General features: G+C 44.0%; 1 protein-coding gene across 1 annotated transcript in view; it reads left to right on the top strand.

Annotated features, from left to right (window-relative positions):
• Positions 1–10,721: 10,721 nt before the first annotated feature.
• Positions 10,722–21,037, top strand: part of LOC120303459 (mucin-5AC-like) — a 35,804-nt gene continuing 25,488 nt past the window's right edge. The window contains exon 1 of the mRNA XM_039333012.1: positions 10,722–10,823. Coding sequence (XP_039188946.1) covers positions 10,751–10,823 — 73 coding nt within the window. The 5' untranslated portion in view covers positions 10,722–10,750. The remainder of the gene's footprint in view (positions 10,824–21,037) is intronic.

The raw sequence follows: 21,037 nt of genomic DNA, 5'->3' as shown, positions 1-21,037 counted from the left end.
TTCTAAATGCAAGTAGATAAATAGGTACAACTTTGGTGGGAAGGGAATAGCATTCTGTGTTTCACAGTACTCTTTGCGCTACAGCGTGATGTCATGCTGGACACATGAGTGCGGAAACATATTTAGAAGGCACTGGCTCAATGGCTTAAAGAAACAGTAATGAGCACCCCCCCCCCCTAAAGTCAGCTACAATTAGCAGAATAAAACCCGCAGGGTCATATATGTTCCTCCACAGGTCGGGATTCTTCTTGGATCGCACCTTTTCAGTGACCCTGCTTTCTGTTACAACCACATTTATTTCTCTTGCTCAAGCCCCGACTTGCAAAGCTAACAGAGAGAGCTCCCCATCCCTTTATTATACACATAATCCTCATCTTAGGACCCTAACTGGGATCAGAATTTCCAGCAATTGTTAAGTGAGTTGGGTCTGATTTTGCAATCTTTTTTCTCCCCCTGGTTGTTAAAATAATCCCTGCAGTTGTTAAGTGAATCATTTGGTTGTTAAGCAAATCTGGCTTCCCCCATTGAGTTTTCTTGTTGAAAGTTGGCCGGGAAGGTCACAAGTGGTGATCATATGACCCAGGGACCCTGCAATCATCATAAACACATGCCGATTGCCATGCACCCAAATTCTGATCATGTGACCATGGTTGTAACTGTGAGGCCCAATCATAAGCTACCTTTTTCGGGTGCTGTTGTAACTTTGGACGGTCGCTAAAGGAATGGTTGTAAGTCAAGGACTACCTGTATGCTGAATAATGATAAGAACTAATTCTGTAACTCCACCACTTTGGATCCTATCCTCTTTTGCATCTCCCCTGCTTAATCCATGATTAGAAGTCAACAGGTTTCATATAAACAGACTCTCGAGATGAAAAGTTTCATAGTCATATTTTAAAATGAAGCCTCCATGTACAGAAGCAGTATACCTGCAAGTTCCAAAGAGCTGTTAAATTCCCCCTTGGAGGTTTTCCAGATGAACAGGGTTGACCATGGTGAAAACTAGGTTGTCCTAAACAGCCAATCTTCGGTTTATCCATAAAGAGCTTTATTTTAGCTCTTTACCTCTTGATGTCCTCCAGACGTGTTGGGCTTCACGTTGCAGCTGGATTTCAGCTCATTCAGAGGGTATCAGGTTGGGAAATCTTAGATTGCAATGACATTTACATTGGGATGTAGCTTAAGGGCGGAAGATTCAGAAAACCAAACAAGAAATCCCTCAAGAACATGAGGGGTGGGAGTCACCATGCTACACCAACAATGCTGTCCTACCAGATATTTCAGGAACTTGCACAGCCTGGATGGAGATGTTTGACCTTCAGTGTCACTAACACACCCAAGGAACAGAGATATCCAGCACAACGTCAAATCTTTGGTTCATTCACTTATAATGCAATGAGAGTCCTATTCATTCTCAAAAGGCTTTGCCAGGACAAATGCTCAACATTTCCCAGCTCTCAGCCAGAAAGACCCCTCAAATATTATGAATGTTAACCCCCAGGAGATATCAGACAAACTTAGTGAACTCTTTCAAGATTCTTCTGCCTGGACCTCTGTGTGATTTCTTTTTCAACTTCTATAAGCAACTTTTTGCCAGCTAAAAGAGACATTCTTATTCCTTTTCCCCTTCCAATTTCTCTGTATCATTTTAGGTGGGAATAAGGTTATACTCCAAGCTGCCTTCCCTTGATAGTAATTTTGCAACTCGTTGGTGAATTGACTGTAGTTGGAAATAATATATTAAACTTAGGAGTCCTTTAAAAAAAGTTATTCATTCATTTTTATCCTGCCTTTATTACACATACTCCTTGACTTATGACCACAATTGAGCCCAAAATTTCTGTTGCTAAGCAAGACAATTATTAAGTGAGTTTTGCACCATTTTATGACGTTTCTTGCCATAGTTGTTAAGTGAATCATTGCAGTTATTAAGTTAGTAACACGGTTGTTAAGTGATAAAATGACTTTGCTTGTCAGAAGGTTAGAAAAGGTAACCACGTGCAACCCGGGACAGTGCAACCATCCTAAATATGAATCAGTTGCCAAGCGTCTGAATTTTGATCATGTGACCATGGGGAGGCTGCAATAACTGTGTGAAATGTGTGAAAGACCGTCATAAGTCATAAGAGCCATGGTGGTGCAGTGGTTAGAAGGCAGTTGTCATGGTTCCAACAGATGAAACTCTTCAAAGAACTTGGAGGCATTATTTACCTTAAAGAATCTTTATTCGAGTAGCATAGCATCGGTACGTACATAGGCAAAGCCAGAATCTGAATTCGTCTCCCCTGAGCACATAGTATCAAAGCACAATTCCCTCCTCTAATTTACAGTCATAAATCACATTCTCCAATTAGTTTGAAATGCAGGCTTTCCCTCCAGTTCTTCAATCTGCCATTTCTTATCATCTCTTATTTCAAAAGACCTTGGTTCTCACACTAGTTACAATATTGTTGTTGAGTCCTTGGCGGAAAGCAGACACGAGAAGCAGTTGGAGTTCTCAGTTTTCTTTATTCTGCGTTCAGCTTACAAGTAGATGGCTTCAGCAGCTCCCAAACCCTCCCAGCTTCTTATATAGACATTTCCCGGGTAAATGCGATACTTTTCCCGCGCCAGCACCCGCGCATGCGCACGGCGCTGGCGACAGCCTGTCTGGTCCCGGGCAGCTTTGCACCTGCCCGGGACTGCCTGCAAACGCCCGAGCCGTTTGCAAGGCTCGGGACATAACACCCCTTTCCCCCGGGCTAAAACTACTACCAACATATAATCATTTATTTTATGCAGTGTTCTGCTTCTCAGTGCTCCTATCGTTACCTGGCTTTTGCTTTAGCCAGCAATGTTATGTAATCCTCTAAGTATTTAGGAGACTTCCTTGCTCTCTGTGACCTTCTCAGTTCTGGGTTACTAGCAGGAGTTCCCTGACTGGAGGGAGATGTGAGCCTGTTCTCCTTATCATGCCTTGGTGCCTTCCAAGGACTTTGCCCCGATGCCTGGCCTGCTTGCTCGCCCACTGGGCTCGTCAGGCCAGGGCTTCTGTCACTTTGTGACCTGGTTGACCTGCCTAGCTGTAGACCCTCGGGCCCCTTGAAGTGATAGCCACTGCTGGGCGTCTCTGTTGAACCTCCTAGGTCCGTCCAAGACCTGTCAGGAGGCTGTCCATTCCCTGAACCCCGTTCTGTGTCCGGGCTTGTGTGGGTTTCTGTACTTTCCCAAAACTCAGTTACTCCCTGATTTGGGCTAGAGGTGTTGTAGTCGGGACTTGGTTCCTCGACCACCTCCCTGTATGTTTGACCCCCTGTAGGATTTGGGGTAAGGTCAGGCCAACCTTGGGGATTGTGTGCCAGCTCTCTTGCGGGAAATGATTTGTTGGGATGCCCCCGGGTATCCTCCGTGACTGGAGTGCTGTGTGATATGTGTGGAAAGTGAGTATACCCCCGGGGTGACTCCCTGGCTGGAGTAGGCGTGGATGCCTGGTAGTGGGGTGAGCTCCATGAATTCCTTTTCGGAGCACTTGCGGAAGCTTGAAATGGGCCGTCAGTGGCTCCATCAGTGGAGATGGGCAGCAGCTCGTGCCCTTCCCTTTGCTCCAAAGGGTCCCCCTCCCCCCCTGGAAAAGACCCAGGAGTCTCATCTGAAAGGTCCCGCCTAGGGCGGAGTTGGTCGATGTGCCGACGCAGGACACGACCGTTGTCCAGGGCTACCTCGTAGGAGAGAGGACCTGTGACCCTGGAAATAGAAGCGGGGACCCATGTATGACCAGGCCCGTAATTGCGAGCCCAAACCGGGGCACCCACAAGTAGTTGTCTAGGTGCCCTAGGATGGGAGGTAGATGAAGGCAGTCTGTCCGGATGCAACCGGTCAAGTTTAGTAGTAAGTTGACGCCCCCAACGAAGTTCAGTTGGGCTTCTCCCTGTAGAAGTGGACGGTGTGGTGCGATAAGAAAGGAGAAAGTCAGCCAACCTGTGATGCCAGTCCCGTAGGTGAGTCTTTTCAATGCGTCCTTCGTGATGCGCACCATACGTTCAGCCATACCGTTGGTGGACGGGTGGAAGGGTGCAGACGTGGCATGACGAATCATGTTAGCCTGTAAGAAAGCTTGGAATTCGGAGGACGTGAATTGAGGGCTGTTGTCAGACACAATGACATCTGGAAGCCCGTGTGCAGCAAAAATCCCCCTCAGTACCTGAATAGTCTTTGCAGTGGTGGTGGATGAGACAGGTACAACCTCAAGCCATTTCGAATGGCTGTCAACAAGGACCAAAAAGAACTGGCCCTGAAAGGGTCCAGCGTAGTCAATGTGCACCCTAGACCATGGGGACTGTGTTTCCTCCCATCTATGCACGGGAGCTTGGGGCATCTCTGGGCGAGATCGTTGGCACAGGTGGCATTCATGCACCCTAGCCTCAATATCTTTATCTAAACCAGGCCACCACAAGTGGCTGCACGCAAGAGCCTTCATACGAACAATGCCAGGATGACCCTCGTGGAGGGATTCTAAGACCCTAGTCCTCATTGAGGTGGGAATGACAACTCTGTTTCCCCAAAGCAGACAACCCTGAGAAAGGGACAGCTCGTTCCTTTTGGACCAGAAACTCTGAAACTCAGGACTAGGGCAGTGCTCAGGCCAACCAGACAAAACCCAGGAACGGACACGTGAAAGTGTGTGATCTGTACCTGTTTCAGCGGCAACATCCCTGGCACTAAGAGGGAGCTCGGGCAAGGCTTGGATTGATAGAATGTTGACAGCTGGCGCAGGGTCAGCTTCTACTACTGGCAGAGGCAATCTACTGAGGCCATCAGCATGGCCCATTTCTTTTCCAGGCTTGTGGAGTAAAGAAAAATCATATGCAGACAAAAAAATAGACCACCTAAGCATTCTAGGGGAAATGATTTGGGGAGTCTGCTTACGTGTGGTAAACAGTCCCAGCAGAGGCTTATGGTCAGTGAAGACCGTGAAGTGCCTGCCATATAGAAAGTCATGGAATTTTTTAATTCCAGCAACAACAGCCAGAGCCTCCCTGTCTATCTGAGCGTAGTTGCGCTCAGCAGAAGACAATGTTCTGGAGTAATATGCAACAGGAACCTGAGTTCCATCAGACCTGAGGTGGCTCAGGACAGCTCCAACCCCGTAAGGGGATGCATCACAAGCAATGCACACAGGAAGGGACTCGTTGAAATGTGCAAGTACACTGTTAGAAGTGAGCAGGGCCTTGACTTCGTTAAAGCAGGCCTCATGCGTCTGTGACCACCGCCACACTGCTTGTTTGTCTAGTAGCCTGTGAAGAGGCTCAGCTACACTAGCTTTATGTGGAAGAAAAGAATTGTAGAAATTCAAGAGGCCCAGGAAGGCCTGAAGTTCGGCCTTGGACTTTGGCCTAGGTGCTTCTAAAATGGCAGTTAGTTTGGATTCAGCAGGGTGAATCCCAGCAGCATCAATTTTGAACCCCAGAAATTCAGTAGAAGGCACCCCAATCTTGCATTTGTCTTTTTTGAGCTTGAGGCCTGATTTCCTGAACCTTAACAGAACAGCCCTTAGTCTTTCAGCTAGAATGTGTGTGGAGTCTCCTGCAATTAAGACATCATCAAAGTAGGGGCAAACCCCCGGTATGCCCCGCAGTGTGTTTTCCATTACGCTTTGGAAAATCCCAGGAGCGACATTCACTCCAAACTGCAGCCTTTTTACCTTAAAGGCTCCCCTGTGGGTCACAATAGTCTGAGCTATAGCAGCATCATCATCAACAGGCAGCTGTTGATACGCTTGAGCTAGGTCACAGGTCGGCAACCTGCGGCTCCGGAGCCGCATGCGGCTCTTTGAGCCTTCCCATGCGGCTCCCAGCCTCCTCTGCCTTTGCAGAGAGAGACAAAGACAGAGAGAGGAATTGCGCTTCCCTGCTTCTCTCTCTCTCTCTCTCTCTCTCTCTCTGTGTGTGTGTGTGTGTGTGTGTGTGTAAAAAAGAGAGTGCACTCACAGTGTTCTCCGAGGAGCTGAAAAGCTTACTGGGCGGAGCTCTTCCCTTTGCTGCGTCTCTGCAGGAAGCAGGAAGGGCAGCAGAGAGCTAGCTAGCCCAGCTAGGCTGACTCAGGAATTCTGGGAGTTGAAGTCCATGAGTCATAAAAGAGACGAGGTTGCCTACCCCTGATCTTGTTGACAACAGCCTGAAGCTTGTCAGGTGAGCAGCAGATAGGAGAGGGGGGGAGAAAGAGAGAGAGAGAGAAAGAGAGAGAGGGAGAGAGAGAGAGAGGAGAGAGAGAGAATAAGAAAGAGAGCGGGGGAAGAGGAGTGGCAGACCAAGGGCAGATAGAGAGGGAGAGAGAGAGAGAGAGAGACCCTTTTGACATCTAAAATGAAGATAACACTGCATATATCCTTTTTTTACCTCTGTGTGTGTGTGTGTGTGTATGTATATATATATACATACATACATACATATACATATATACACACACACACACACAACACACACACACACACTATAATAAAGGTAAAAAAGGATATATGCAGTGTTATCTTCATTTTAGATATCAAAATGGTTTTGCGGCTCCCAGTGTTTTGTTTTTGGTGGGAAACGGGTCCAAGTGGCTCTTTAAGTGTTTTGGGTTGCCTACCCCTGAGCTAGGTCAAGCTTTGCAAAAACGCGCCCCCCCTTGAGGGAGGCCAGAATATGACTGACCACAGGAACAGGATAGGCATGTTGCTGCAATGCCTTATTCAGAGTGCATTTGTAGTCAGCACAAATGCGAATGTCCCCATTTGCCTTTAGAGGCGTGACAATGGGGGTCTCCCAAGGACTGGAATCAACAGGTTCTAGGATTCCCTGTTGAATCAGTTTGTCTAACTCAGTGTCAATTTTACTCTTTAAAGCAAAAGGGACCCTTCTTGCTTTAATTCTAATGGGAGTGACAGTGGGGTCTAGCTTTAAGGACACAGGGGGTCCTTTGAATGTGCCCAGCTGGGGGCTGAAAACATCTGCAAATTCTTTGCAGACTTCCTGTAGGTCGAGTGTTTGTAAACTGTTGAGTCCTGTGACGTGTATCCCCAGGGCCTCAAACCAATCGAGTCCTATGAGACTCGTTCGTTCACCCCCTACTACTAATACGTCTAGTGGACCTTCAAAACTCTTGTATTGCACGTTAAGGGTGGCCTCCCCCTTAACACACACTCTTGAATTTTGAAAATCTGTTAACACAATGTCAGAAGGCCTTAACTTGGCCTGAGTTCCACTACCGGAACAAATCTTCCTAAATGTATGCAAGGAGATAATTGAAAAGGCAGACCCTGTGTCTAGTTCCATAGATAATGGAACCCCTTGTAGCTTCACCTTGAGTGACAGCTTTTTCTTAATGGGCTTGTGTGTGCCTGTCCTAAGGATGCTTCTTCGCGAAGCGCAAAACCCTACCCTATTCTGGCTGGGGAATCTGGTACCTTTCAGGCGCAGTTCTTCCTGAGGTTGTACCTTTCGTCGGCCCAGACACACAGCTGCAATGTGTCCTTGTTTGCCGCATGCCCGGCAGGTAGCGGAGCGGAACTTGCAGTCGGTTCTCCTGTGGCGACCTCCACAGCCGATGCACTTGAGCGGAGCTGAAGAGCTTCCCTTCTGTTTTTCTTCCTTCATGGGGTGGAGACGGTCGACTTCCTCGTCCGGATCCTCCTCGGAGTTTCTTTGGACGTCTTCCTGGTGCACGGATGCAACCTCTGGACTGTTTCTGATCGGCTGCATGTTCTTGACAGCGCCGCCTGCTGCTTCTTCTGCGGTGACTTCCCTTAAGGCATCTTGGTAGGACAATTCTTCTTTAGCGAAAAGTCTCTGTTGTAGATCTCGATGCCTTAACCCGCACACGAATCGGTCCCTCAGTCGTTCTTCGAGGTCTTTGAACTCGCAGTGCTTGGCGGCCTTCCGTAATGCGGCGATGAATTCTTTGGCCGACTCACCAGGCCGTTGATCCCTCTGCTCGAAGGTGTGGCGCCATGCGATGACGGACATCTTGGGGTGGAAGTGCTCTTTCAGTAGCTTCTTCAGATCTGCGTAGCTGACAGACTCTACTGGAACAGGTGCTGCAAGGTTTTCTGCAATGTCGAAGGCGTCTTGACCGCAAACACAAAGCAGGGTGGCAGCCTTCAAGCTCTCTTCCCTCACTTGGTTTGCCTTGAAGTAGTTCTCCACCCTGGCTACGTATGACTCCCACTTCTCTGGATGTGAGACGTCGAATTCCGAAAGCCTTCCGATTTTCGCCATCTTCAGGAGACGGGTCTATCAGCCAGCCAACCCCCGAATGCGCACTGGATTGGCGAGTAGCTGCCGAGTCGACGCCGTTCCGCCGCTCAGGACTCACTTGGGTAAGCTTACACTTCTTCCTTTCCAGGCGGTGTAAGGCAATCCCGCCTTCGTCACCAGTGTTGAGTCCTTGGCGGAAAGCAGACACAAGAAGCAGTTGGAGTTCTCAGTTTTCTTTATTCTGCGTTCAGCTTACAAGTAGATGGCTTCAGCAGCTCCCAAAACCTCCCAGCTTCTTATATAGACATTTCCCAGGTAAATGCGATACTTTTCCCGCGCCAGCACCCGCGCATGCGCACGGCGCTGGCGACAGCCTGTCTGGTCCCGGGCAGCTTTGCACCTGCCCGGGACTGCCTGCAAACACCCGAGCCGTTTGCAAGGCTCGGGACATAACAATTGTTATGTCTAACTAAACTCCCATGCACATTCCTCCTCTCCCCCCCAGTATCATCTAATTCTAACTCTAATTCTAAGAGTAAAATATAAGAAGGAAAATGGCTGCATCTCCATATGTTGTCAAAGCAAGAACATCCGATGTTAGCAGCGTTGATATCAGTATTGCAGGCAAACTCTGCCCGCAGCATGGAGTTTGATCCTGACTGGCTCAAGGTTGACTCAGCCTTCCATTCTTCCAAGGTCGGTGAAATGAGAACCCGGATTATTGGGGGCTATAGGCTGACTCTGTAAACTGCTTAGAGAGGGCTGTAAAATACTATGTACTATTGCTATTTTTTTCAGTACTGTTGTAACTTCAGTCACTAAATGAACTTTTGAAAGTCAAGGACTACCTGTTTATAAGTAACTAAAGGCAATGAACATATCTAATACTCCTTCCTCCTCCTATTTTCTCCACAACCTTGTGAGGTAGATTGAGTGGAAAGAGAGTAACTGATTCAAAGTCATCCCATCAGCTTTCATGCCGAAGGTGGGATGAGAACTGACAATCTCCTCGTTTCTAGGCCTGCACCCTAGCCACTATACCAGGCATCTTCAAACTTGGCCCTTTTATGACTTGTGGACTTCAACTCCCAGAATTCTTCAGCCAGCGTGCCTGGCTGAGGAATTCTGGAAGTTGAAGTCCACAAGTCATAAAAGGGCCAAGTTTGAAGACCCCTGCACTAGACCAAACTGGCTCTCTTTCTGCATGTCTATGGAGATTCTCAGTCATCGAGGTCATGGTTGTCCCAAAGGTGCTTTTTTTCCTCTTCATTCCCCACCACCCAGTCAGAGCTGAAAAAGCTTCTTGGATGAGAAACGAAACGTCTTCAAAGAAAAGCACAAAAAAGTCCAGCTGCCTCCTGAAAAAGCACCTTTGGGACAACCATGACTAGGATGCCCCAAAGATGCTTTTTCACGAGGCAACTGGACTTTCTTTTTTTCTTTGAAGACGTTTCACTTCTCATCCAAGAAGTTTCTTCAGTTCTGACTGGATGGTGGGGAATGGAAGGATTTATACCCCTTACAGACAGCTGGTCATTTGCATTCTTTTAGCGGGGAAACAAAACAACCACTTCAGAAACGCATGGCATAACATAGGAGAACGAAGCCATTGGGACAAGAGTCAGCAGTCCACCTGCATTTAAAAGACAAAGGCCACTCTTTCGAAGACAGCAAAATCCACATTTTGGACAGAGAGGACCGCTGGTTTGAAAGAGGGGTCAAAGAGGCCATCTGTGTCAAAACTGAACAGCTCTCTCTCAACAGAGGGGGAAGGATATGAAACTATCTATCTCCAGTCTACAACACAGTCCTTTCAGCAGTTCCAAGAAGGCTCCACACCCATTTGCACCACTCAGGTGACCCTGAGGACATAAATAAGCCTCCAGGTAGCTTTAATGACTCACTAAGAGACCACAATTGAGCACAACATTTCTGTTGTTAAATGAGAAATTTGTTAAGTGAATTTTGTCCGATTTTATGACCTTCCTTGCCACAGTTTGTTAAGTGAATCACTGCAGTTGTTCTCTTAGTCATGTGGCTGTTAAGTGAATCTGGCTTCCCCATTGACTTTGCTTGTCAGAAGGTCACAAAAGGTGACCCTGGGACACGGCAACCGTCATAAACATGAGCCAGTTGCCAAGCGTCCGAATTTTAAACTGCGAGATGGGTGGCCAGCAAATCTGATAAAAAAACCAAATCATTAATAAATGAAGTAAATTCTCCTCCAATTTTGCCTTTGAACAGCTCTCTGTTCTAGAGTGGGCTGAGAAAAATCCGCGTGCTTCTGTTCAGTCAACCAACCACTTCTCAGCTGAGGTAATAACTCGAGGAATGCAGATTTATGGGGATTAATTCCCAGTAGCAATATAATTTGATACCCTTTTGTCTTTGAAGGTAGGGCAACTTAGCTATGGCCAAGATTATCCACCTTTGATACACCATGATTCACCGAGATGGAACTTAACCAGCTGAAATGTTTTAACATCTTTTCCATAAATGCTGTATGCATATATGCAGCTCATCTCATTTCTGGAGGGCAAATGGACTTGAAGAGGGATACTTGGAATGGCCACCTATGGCTCTGGGTACTACAGTGCGTCTTTCAAATTGCAGGTAAACAAAGTTGCACCCTTTTAATAATTACATCCAACCGGTAAGGGGGTCTACGGGGAATGATAGAGAAGGTAGGGTCAAATGCATGTAGTTTGGCTTCTCTGGAACGAGTTTATTTCCCCCCCACCCCGGCATTTCTGCCAGGAGGTTGGCAGAAGATTTAAATGTGCATATTTAGAATGGAGTATCCCTGGATTAGCAGCAGCACATCTGAAAATAATTTCGGGATTCCAATCAAGCAAAAAAAAAAAATATATTAATGTGATTGTTTTGCTTGATTTAACAAAAGCGGAGTTGCCAAGTCATAAGAAATAAGAATTGAACTGAAATGCCATGTCTAGTTTAAGATGCAGTGGTGAATAGCAAGGAAAACAAGACCTGTGACCTAATCCAGACACAACAGTTTTGGAGTTGAATAATACGATTCTTTCCTTTTGGGGTATCAGAGATTGCTGGACATCCACGCTCTTTGTTTTTTTGCTGTGATTGTATAAAACAAGGGCATATTATTATTATTATTATTATTATTATGGATCATCGCACAGTCAGCCAGATGTTCAGACTGGATTTGGCATTTTGTCTACCTATCGAGTCCTTACCCAGGACCTGGGATAGGCAGATGTGGATGTTTGATGGTATTACAGATATCGTCGCAGGATGGAAGCAGTTCCTAATAAGGCTGCCTTTTGCAATTGACTAATAGCGAATTTGTCAATGCCAATGGTGTTCAAGTGGTGCTCCAGTTGTTTTGGGATTGCACCCAAGGAGCCTATTACTATTGGTACTACCCTTGCTTGCTTTTGCCACAGTCTTTCTATTTCTATTTGTAGGTCTTTGTATTTTGTTATCTTCTCCAGTTCTTTCTCTTCTATTCTGCTATCTCCAGGCACTGCCACGTCCACTATCCAGACTTTTTTGTCTTTCTTATCGACAATTGTTAAGTCTGGGGTGTTATGTTGCAAGTGCTTGTCTGTTTGAATTCTGAAGTCCCAGAGCAGTTTAATTTTATCATTTTCTATGACTTTCTCTATTGAAAATGATAAAAATTAAACTGCTCTATAGAGAAATCATTTTCATTATTATTATTATTATTATTATTATTATTATTATTATTATTATTATTATTATTTTGCCAAAGGATGTGTTTGTAGAATTTTCTGGCAGGTACGTTATCTTCTAGAGCTGTGTTTTTATTAAATCTCTCCTGGTATAATTAATTGATAGAGGACACTCTTGGTTGCATATCATGTATTCTAAATATTTATTTATACTTCCTATTTCTTAACCGGCCATCTCCCTGGGAGAGGGGCTCTGGCTGGTGTATGATGTCAATCTCTAAATAAGTAAATAAATAAATCTTAAATATTCAACCCAGGTTAGTTTATGTTACTTTCTAAGTAATCTGTTGTCGTGATGGTGGTACTTTGAGTCAATTTTGACTCCGGGTGACTACATGGATAGGTCTGTGATGTTCTTCTGACAACTTAGCTGAAATGGCTTGTCGGAATGTTTTCCCCAGAGTAACTGGTCCAATGTCATCTAGCTGGCTTCAGTGTTTAGGGAAGGACTAGAACTCAGGTCTTCTCATTCTAGCATCCTAAACCATGACATTAAGTTGCTCTAATAGTCTTCTTCAAATCCACAGAGGTGTTTGCGTGTCAGACTTCAGCTAGTTGCATTTTAATTTAGTGTATTCTGTAAACTTGGATTGTGAGATTAGTTTACTGTTCCCGAATCACACAAACCCTATAAAATTGAGTTAATTGAATAAGTCATGGGTAAGAGAACCATGCTGTACAAATCCAGCCCATGAGGAGTTTGCAGTGGTTGGGCTACAGACAAAAGTCACATTTTTTTTCCTGCTTCCTTTGTTTATTGCAAGGTTGTGAGTTGTGGTGGGTTTCCCTAGCCTAGGTTTTGTAGGGCTAGATCTCTGTTACGCAACATTTCTTTAAAAGGAAACCTGATGAATCTCATACATTGTGCCATCCTATACAGGTAGTTGTAGCTTAATGACTGTTTGGAATTACAACAGAGTTTTTCAAAGTCACTTATGACCTCTCTTCAATGTTATGACTGCTGCATATCTGCCCCTCTCCATGGTCATGTGATCACATTTCAGTTGTTTGGCAACTTGCTGTTTCTGACTGGTTGCAGTAGTCATGTGACCATGATTTGTGATTTATTTTTGTTGTTTTCCAACAGAAAACAGCAAAAAAAAACCAACACCCAGTGAATATGCTGGATTCACTTAAAAACTATCTGATTTGCTTAACAGCCACAGTGACTTGCTTAACAACTGTTGTCAATTTCAATCAAGTCACATGGTGACCCACTTAATGACTGCAATGACTTACAACTCAACTGGGCTCAGTTGTGGTGGTAAGGAAACTAAGCAAGGAGAGAAGCAACCTAGAACTAAGGAGAAATTTCCTGGCAGTTAGAACAATTAATCAGTGGAACAGCTTGCCTCCAGAACTTGTGGGTGCTCCAACACTGGAGGTTTTTAAGAAGAGATTAGATAACCATTTGTCTGAAATGCTTGAGCAGGGGGTTGGACTAGATGATCTCCAAGATCCCTTCCAACTCTATTATTCTGTTATTCTGTAAACTGGTTTTGACCCAGGTTCAGCAAGACACGGGAAACCCCAAGTTATAAGCTGGGAATTAAATAATAATAATAATAATAATAATAATAATAATAATAATAATAATAATAACAACAATAACAACAACAACAATAATGTTGGAAAGAGACCTTGGAGGTCATCTAGTCCATCCCCCTACTCAGGCAGAAAACCCTATACCATTTCGGACAAATGGCTGTCCAGTTTTTTCTTAAAAACTTCTAGCGTTGGAGCATTCACAACTTCTGGAGGCAGGTTGTTCCACTGATTAATTGTTCTGTCAAGAAATTTCTCCTTAGTTCTAGGTTGCTTCTCTCCTTAATTGGTTTCCATCCATTGCTTCTTGTCCTGCCTTCAGGTGCTTTGGAGAATAGCTTGACTCCCTCTTCTTTGTGGCAGCTCCTGAGATATTGAAACACTGCTATCATGTCCCCCCTCCTCCTTCTCTTCATTAAACTGGACGTACCCAATTCCAGCAACCGTTCCTTGTATGTTTAGCCTCCAGTCCCCTAATCATCTTTTGTTTTGTGGCTTAGCATTGTGGTGAGAAGCTTTTATACTTTGGGTCTTAAGACTGCTTCTACTCCCATATAGTAGACTGGGCCAGGATTATCTGCAGATTGGGGGAGGGGGGTTGTAAAAAAAAAGTCAAGATGGCAGCTACTTGGTGATGGGGGACTGCATGTGAAGATTGCAAGCCCAAGATGTGAATGAGAAGAATGGAAAAGAAATCATCACCAGGAAAGTTTAGACCAACCGTTCTTCCTTCCTTTGGAGTAATATATCATTGAATTGAATATGTGCAAGCATTAAATAAGCTTTTGCTGAGGGACGGTGTGTGTGTCTTCAGGTCTGTTTTGACCTCTGTCCGGACAAGTCCCTGCAGCTTTCTTGGCAACATTTTAAAAGTGGCTTGCCCTTTGCTTGTCTTCGTGGGCTGCAAGGGAGTGACTAGCTCAAAGTCACCAGCTGGTTTGGTGACTGAGGCAGGACTAGAACTCACCGTTTCTTGGTTTCTTAACTATTACACCTTACTGCCCAGTAAACTGCCAATAGCTTTGCCAGGAGCTCACTGTATTGTTTGCATGTCTAATAAAATTATGTTATATCTTCAAAGTGCTTTGATTGCTTTAAGAGAGCCAGGTCATAATGCTCTCAAAACGTTCAGCCTTATTTTATTATATTTATAAGACTGCCCAAGTCCATGGTAACTCTGGATGGTGTACAATAATATATCATTACTAAAAAAGATGTGGTTGCTAGACAGGGAAGGGAAAGGGTAAGTCTGTGAATCAGCCTTAATCCTGGTGTCTCTAAGAAGGTATCTTTTTTTTCCCTAACAATAACAACAACACCGCTGAAGTTGACTTTTGTGCGAGATGTATGATTGCTCAATCTAGCAGTCACTGCTGGGCTCTCCTCGTGGTCTCCCATCAAAGTCTAATGAAGGCAGACCCTGCTTAGGTTTTCAGGTTCAGACAAGGTTGGAGGTCAGTCTATGATGTTTGTGTCGAGGTTGGTGTGGTTGTTGTTTTGATTTATAGTCCACCTTTTTTACCCAGCAGCCATGCAGAACCTCTTCAATTTAGCACTGTATTATCCTCATGATTTTAAACGGGACAAGAAGAAAGTACTAGAACAATGGCTCTCAACATTTTTAATGCCGCGGCCCCCAGCCGATCGTAAGTCGAGGACTACTCAACCGGTCGTAAGTCGAGGACTACTCAACTGGTGCAGCACCGTTTGCAGAATGGGACTTTTGGCGGGCTCAGCAGGGCAGAGACAGCCTGGACAATTCCTATTGGCTTTTGAAAGCCAATAGAATTAGACTCTATTCAAGAGAGTCTATTCTATTGGCTTTCAAAAGCCAATAGAATAAAAGGGAGTAGCACAGCTAAGGAAAAGGGGGAAAAAATGGTGGACTGCATTGTTTGGTGACCCCTGGGAAATGGTCGTTCGACCCCAAATCCTAAGGTAGACTGCACCAGAGCACAGAGGTTCTATATTGCAATGATATTAACCTAGGACGGGGAAGGGAAAGTCATACATTGAACAGCATTTTCCCCGAAGTCTATAGGGCACTGGCCTGTTTACCATTATATACATATTTTTTTTGAAAATAAGGCAGTGGTAGGATTCAGCTGGTTCGCACCACTTCAGCAGAACCGGTAGCTAATTTTTTGTTGGCCAGGCCCAGAATGGACTTCCGGAAGTGGCACCCACACAGAGAACTGGTTGTTCCCATATTTGAATCCCACCACTGAAAAAAGACCCTGGGTCAGAGTGGGTTAACATCAGCTGCCTAATATTGGATTTCTGTCTATTAACTGGGTTTAGTTTTGTTCTGTTTTCCAGTGTACAGATAGTCCTTGACTTATGGCCAGTTGCTTAGTGACCATTCAAAGTTATAACTTACCTGAAAAAGGGGATTTACAACCCAAATCCTAAGTTCTGATAGTTGGGCTTCTCTCCCATGGTCATGTGAACACATTTTGGGTGCTTGGCAACATTTATGGCATTTATGGCTGTTTGCAATATCCCATGGTCACATGATTGTGTTTTACAACTGTTTGCCAAAAACCATCAATTGCTTCTGGTTTTCCTCAAAACCACACTCATAGTGAACCTTTGATTTGTTTAATGACTGTGACATTTGCTTGACATCTGTGGCATTCACTTAATGGCCATGTTTTATGAGTGCTGTGTTAGAATTTCTGAAAGCAAGCTATTCCATTGGTTGATTGCTCTCCCTGTTAGGAAATATCTGCTTAATTCTAGATTGCCTCTCTCCTTGGTTAGTTTCCACCCATTGTTTCTTGTCTTGCCTTTTGGTGCATTTAAATGCACATTGACCTGATTTCACCTAGTAGTGCAACCACATTTTTCAATGCAGCATTTCCGGAATCTGTATTAAAAAGAAAAATCTGCATAAGAATGAACATAGCCATTTTAAGAATCTACAACAAAGCATTTTATGGAGGGAAACAATTTCAAAAGTGTAATACTTTTGGCAAAACTGTCTGGAGAAATGAAACAAAACCACCCACTTTTTAATCACAAATGTTTTGTTTTTTAAAATAGAAGTATTACAAGAAAAGGATTAACCACTTTTCGACATGGGAAAATGAGAAACTGAAACGGGCACATCTCCAGGGACAAAAAAACAAAACAAAGCAAAACTTAAAAGTTTGCAAAGTTATTGAACCATAGTTGTTTCTGTTTTGTTTCCAGTACAGTATTCAGTTCTAATTGCACTCTAATTTCGTCCATCTCGCCCTTCCCTCTGGGTTAGTGTGTGTGTGTGTGTGTGTTTGTGTACACATGCACGCAGTTCCTAAGAAGGGGGCTCCTTTTTGAAATTCCTGTCTCCCATGGAATTTCTCTGTGTAAATAAATTCAGGTTCTCTGTTATCAGTGTAAAGCAGGGGTGTCAGCCTGCTGGACCACGGCCCCCCTGTGTCACAAGGAAACCACGCCCACCCCATTGCCAGCAATGGGGGAAAAGCTCGATACGTCGCGCGATGTCATGTGATGTCGCGAGTTTGACATGTCTGGTCTAAAGCATTGGCTCAGAGCTACCTCAGGAGGTAACCTATGCAGATGTCATAGGCATCTGATAAACCGAATGATTAGAATACAGGTAGTCCTCGACTTACAACAGTTCATTTAGTGACCGTTCAAAGTTACAGTGGCACCGGAAAAAGTGACTTATGACCGTTTTTCACACTTATGTTACAGCATCCCCATGGTCACGTGTTTTATATTCGGATGCCTGACAACTGGTTCATTTTTATGACTGTTGCAGTGCCCCGAGGTCATGTGATCATCTTTTGTGACCTTTTGACAAGCACAGTCAATGGGGAACCCAGTTTCACTTAACATCCATGTTACTAATTTAACAACTGCAGTGATTCACTTAACAAACGTGGCAAGAAAAGTCATAAAATGGGGCAAAACTCAGTTAACAAATTTCTCACTGAGCAACATAAATTCTGGGCTCAGTTGTGGTTGTAAGTCGAGGACTATCTGTATAGTCATCATAAATAGGGAGAAGAAGGAGACTGTCCTAGGAATAAAAATAAAATAAAATAGGTAGCTATGCTATATCTTTGCATGGACAGGAAAGGACGTTTTGAGAGAACGATGAGGGAAAACACAAACGAGGAAATGTGAGTTCCAAGAACAGGACACGTCAAACATGGAATAAGTCTTCAGGGTTGGCTTTTATACTCTGTATTTCATGTTCATTGGGATTTTTTTAAAAAAAGAAGAAAAACCCTATTTTAGAACTTGTTCTACAACACAAATATGCTGTGTGGGATATCCTTGCCAAACCTAAGATGATATGAAGGGAAGCATGTCTTCCAGCCTCCCTCACTTTTATCCATTTTGGCTGGAGTTGTAATTTCAGCAAGGTCTAAACCAGGGATAGACAACCTTGGCTCTTTTATGACTTGTGGCTGGCTCAGGAAATCTGGGAGTTGAAGTCCACGAATCATAAAAGAGCCAAGGTGCCTACCCCTAGTCTAAACCAATGTTTCTCAACATTGGCAACTTTCAGATGTGTGGACTTCAACTCCCAGAATTCCTGAGCCAGCATGGCTCAGCTTGGAAGCCTCTCCCTTTCACCTCAGCATGGCTGGCTCAGGAATTCTGGGAGTTGAAGGCCACCAGTCATAAAAGAGCCAAGGTTGCCTACCCCTGAACTAGACATACCCAATTCCAGCAACCATTCCTTATATGTTTTAGCCTCCTGTCCCCTAATCATCTATGTTGCTCTTCTCTGCACTCTTTCTAGAGTCTCAACCTTTTTTTTACATCGTGGTGACCAAAACTGAATGCAGTATTCCAAATGTGGCCTTACCAAGGCACTGTAAAATGATCTTGATTCTATCCCTCTGTTATTGTTATTATTATTATTATTATTTCTCTAAGAACCCTGAAATATGCTTAGTTTTCTCCTGCTCAACATGGGGATAATAACAAAAGAAGGGATAATTAAACAAGGATTCAAATGAGCTTAATTCTCCACCGCTTTTCCTTCTCATTTGCTTCCAATGGTGTGCCTAATCCTTTTTCTATTTCTAGTTGATGCCTTTCATCGATGATTCACCTCATCTGAATATCTTTCCTGATTCAAAATGATTAGGAAGGGAGATTCTAGCAAACCTGCCAGTGAGTGATAAGAGTTAACTATTCAAGCAGACACACCTGTCCTGCCTACAAAAGTTCCCTGTGAAAGCTCCTGCCTGGTTTCCGCTAGTAGGAAACTACTAAGGTGACCAACTTTTTTACAATGAAAAGGAGGACACAAATAAATTGAAGAGAAAAATATCGTAAATAAAAGAAACATTTTATTCATTGCAACCATAATACAGAATACACTATAATATGATAAATGTATAATAAAAACATTTGTAACAATAACATTTTATATTGTAATTATGCTTACATACTACACCCCCGCCTGCAGCTGCCCCACCAACACTGTTGCCCCGCCGTGTAGAGCGGGCCCTGCGGCTCCCAAAGCACCAGCTGTGTTGGCTCTGGCCCCAGGGGGCAGCCCGCCATCGACACACCCCACCTGCAGCCGCCCTGCCAGCACCACCGCCCACCCTGCACAGGCCCGCGAATCCCACAGCACAGGGGGCAGCCGGCCACCACCGCCCCTCACACCCTCACCCGCAGCAGCCCTGCCGCCCCTGCCTCTTGCGCCTGCAGCCATTATTGCGGTAGCAACGCGGAAGATCAAGAGAATGTTACCGTGGCATTGCTGCTCCAGTCTCCTCCAGGTATCTTCGGGACTAACTAGGAGATGGTGTAGTTGGGTAGCAGGGAGGGGTGCAAAGTTCCTGCCAATTCGCCTTTGCTGCAGACAACTTACATATGCAAAGTTTGCCGGCCGGGTGTTTTGGCGTGTTCAGCAGCAATTCCTATTGGCTTTTGAAAGCCAATAGGGGGAGTAGCACAGCTCATTAATAAATTGAAAAAAAAAACATCAAAAAAAAAGGTGCCGGAACACCATTCTATGAGGAAAAAAAAAGCCCTGCAGATTAGTCTTCAAATATCGAAAAGGAGGACATGTAGGAGGACACTTTTCGAGGGAGGACAGAACTCACAAAAGGAGGACTGTCCTCCCTAAAGGAGGACGGTTGGTCACCTTAAAAGTACTGGTCACCTGGCATTCCTCTTAAAAAAAAGTTTAACAGTTTCCTTTTGTATCTGGAGATAAAATATGGGGAACCAATCTCAAGACTTTTCTCATTAATGAACCATGAAAACAACAGGGCCCTTCTTGCAAATTTTACCATGATTGATTGACAATTTCAACAATAGAGGCTTAGTAGCTGTTACAAAGCAGAAAGCACACCAGGTCCTAAGCATTTTGGAACTGGCAACAAGCAAGGAAGCTTCAGATCAGTGTCAGAAATAAAAACCATTAGATCCTTAATGTGCAGGTGAATGAAAAAAATACAATTCTGGAATGTCACTTGGAAACAGAAAGGACTCAGCCAATATCACATGTACCTCTGCTTTCTATTGCTGGATGTGATAATAGGGGATTAAATAGAAATCTAGTCTATCAGGAAACTCATTTTATGATGCTGCATTTCTGTAGCTTTATAATACGCTGGTTTGTCTCTAGGTTACAGTGGCCAGATATCCTTTATTATAAAAAAACAGTTTTTTTTAATTTAAAAATTTAGTTTTATGTTTTTATTTTTCCAAAACTCACTTGTCTCCTTTATACTGATCATTTAACTGTCACTGTATAAAGGGTACCACTTAATGCACCTACTTTATGTTCATGTAAAAATGGTGAAATTTATATTTTTAGAATAAATTTACATATACTGTTTGATTTTTAGATATTTTTAGTAGAATTTGCATTTTTACATAGTTCTTCTGGGTTTTGCTCCTGAATTTTCCTTTGTAAAAAAAAGTTATCAACATAGATACATTTTTGTCCTTATGAACCTCTTATAAATTTGCCCTTTTTCAGGGTTGTCCTTTATTTTTTTCCAGGAAAATATGCCTGAATTTTTAGTGTTATTTGGCTCAAAATTTTTGGCCTTGAGGGGAAACGTGTGTGTGCGCGTCTATGTGTGTGTTAAATGCTATCTTTCTTCTTCACTTTAATATTGAGAAAAAACCTTCCCAATTCCTCATCCATGTTCTCTGAGCTGGTGACTGCCATATTGGTTACCTTAAAATATCTGACATCATGTGAGAACTTTTTTTCCAGAGATTCCATCATGCACACACAAAAATAATCACATCATGTCAATAAAAAAGAGCCACGGTGGTGCAGTGGTTAGAATGCAGTATTGCAGTTAATTCTACCCACTGCCAGGTGTTCAGTCCTGATGGGCTCAAGATTGACTCAACCATCCATCCTTTCATGGTGGTAAAATGAGGAGACGGATTGCCGGGGGCAATATGCTGACATTGTAAACCACTTAGAGAGTGCTGTAAAGCACTGTGGAACAATATATAAGTCTAAGCGCTCAATATGGTGGCTAACATTTAGAACAGTGTTTCTTCAATATTGGCAGCTTTCAGATGTGTGGACTTCCTCTCCCAGAA

Source organism: Crotalus tigris, unplaced genomic scaffold (assembly GCF_016545835.1).
Source record: "Crotalus tigris isolate CLP2741 ecotype Arizona unplaced genomic scaffold, ASM1654583v1 scf7180000024471.848039, whole genome shotgun sequence".
In the NCBI taxonomy this organism is placed as follows: Eukaryota; Metazoa; Chordata; class Lepidosauria; order Squamata; family Viperidae; genus Crotalus; species Crotalus tigris.
The sequence above is the reverse complement of the archived record's forward strand: the minus strand, read 5'-3'. Positions and strand labels throughout refer to the sequence as shown.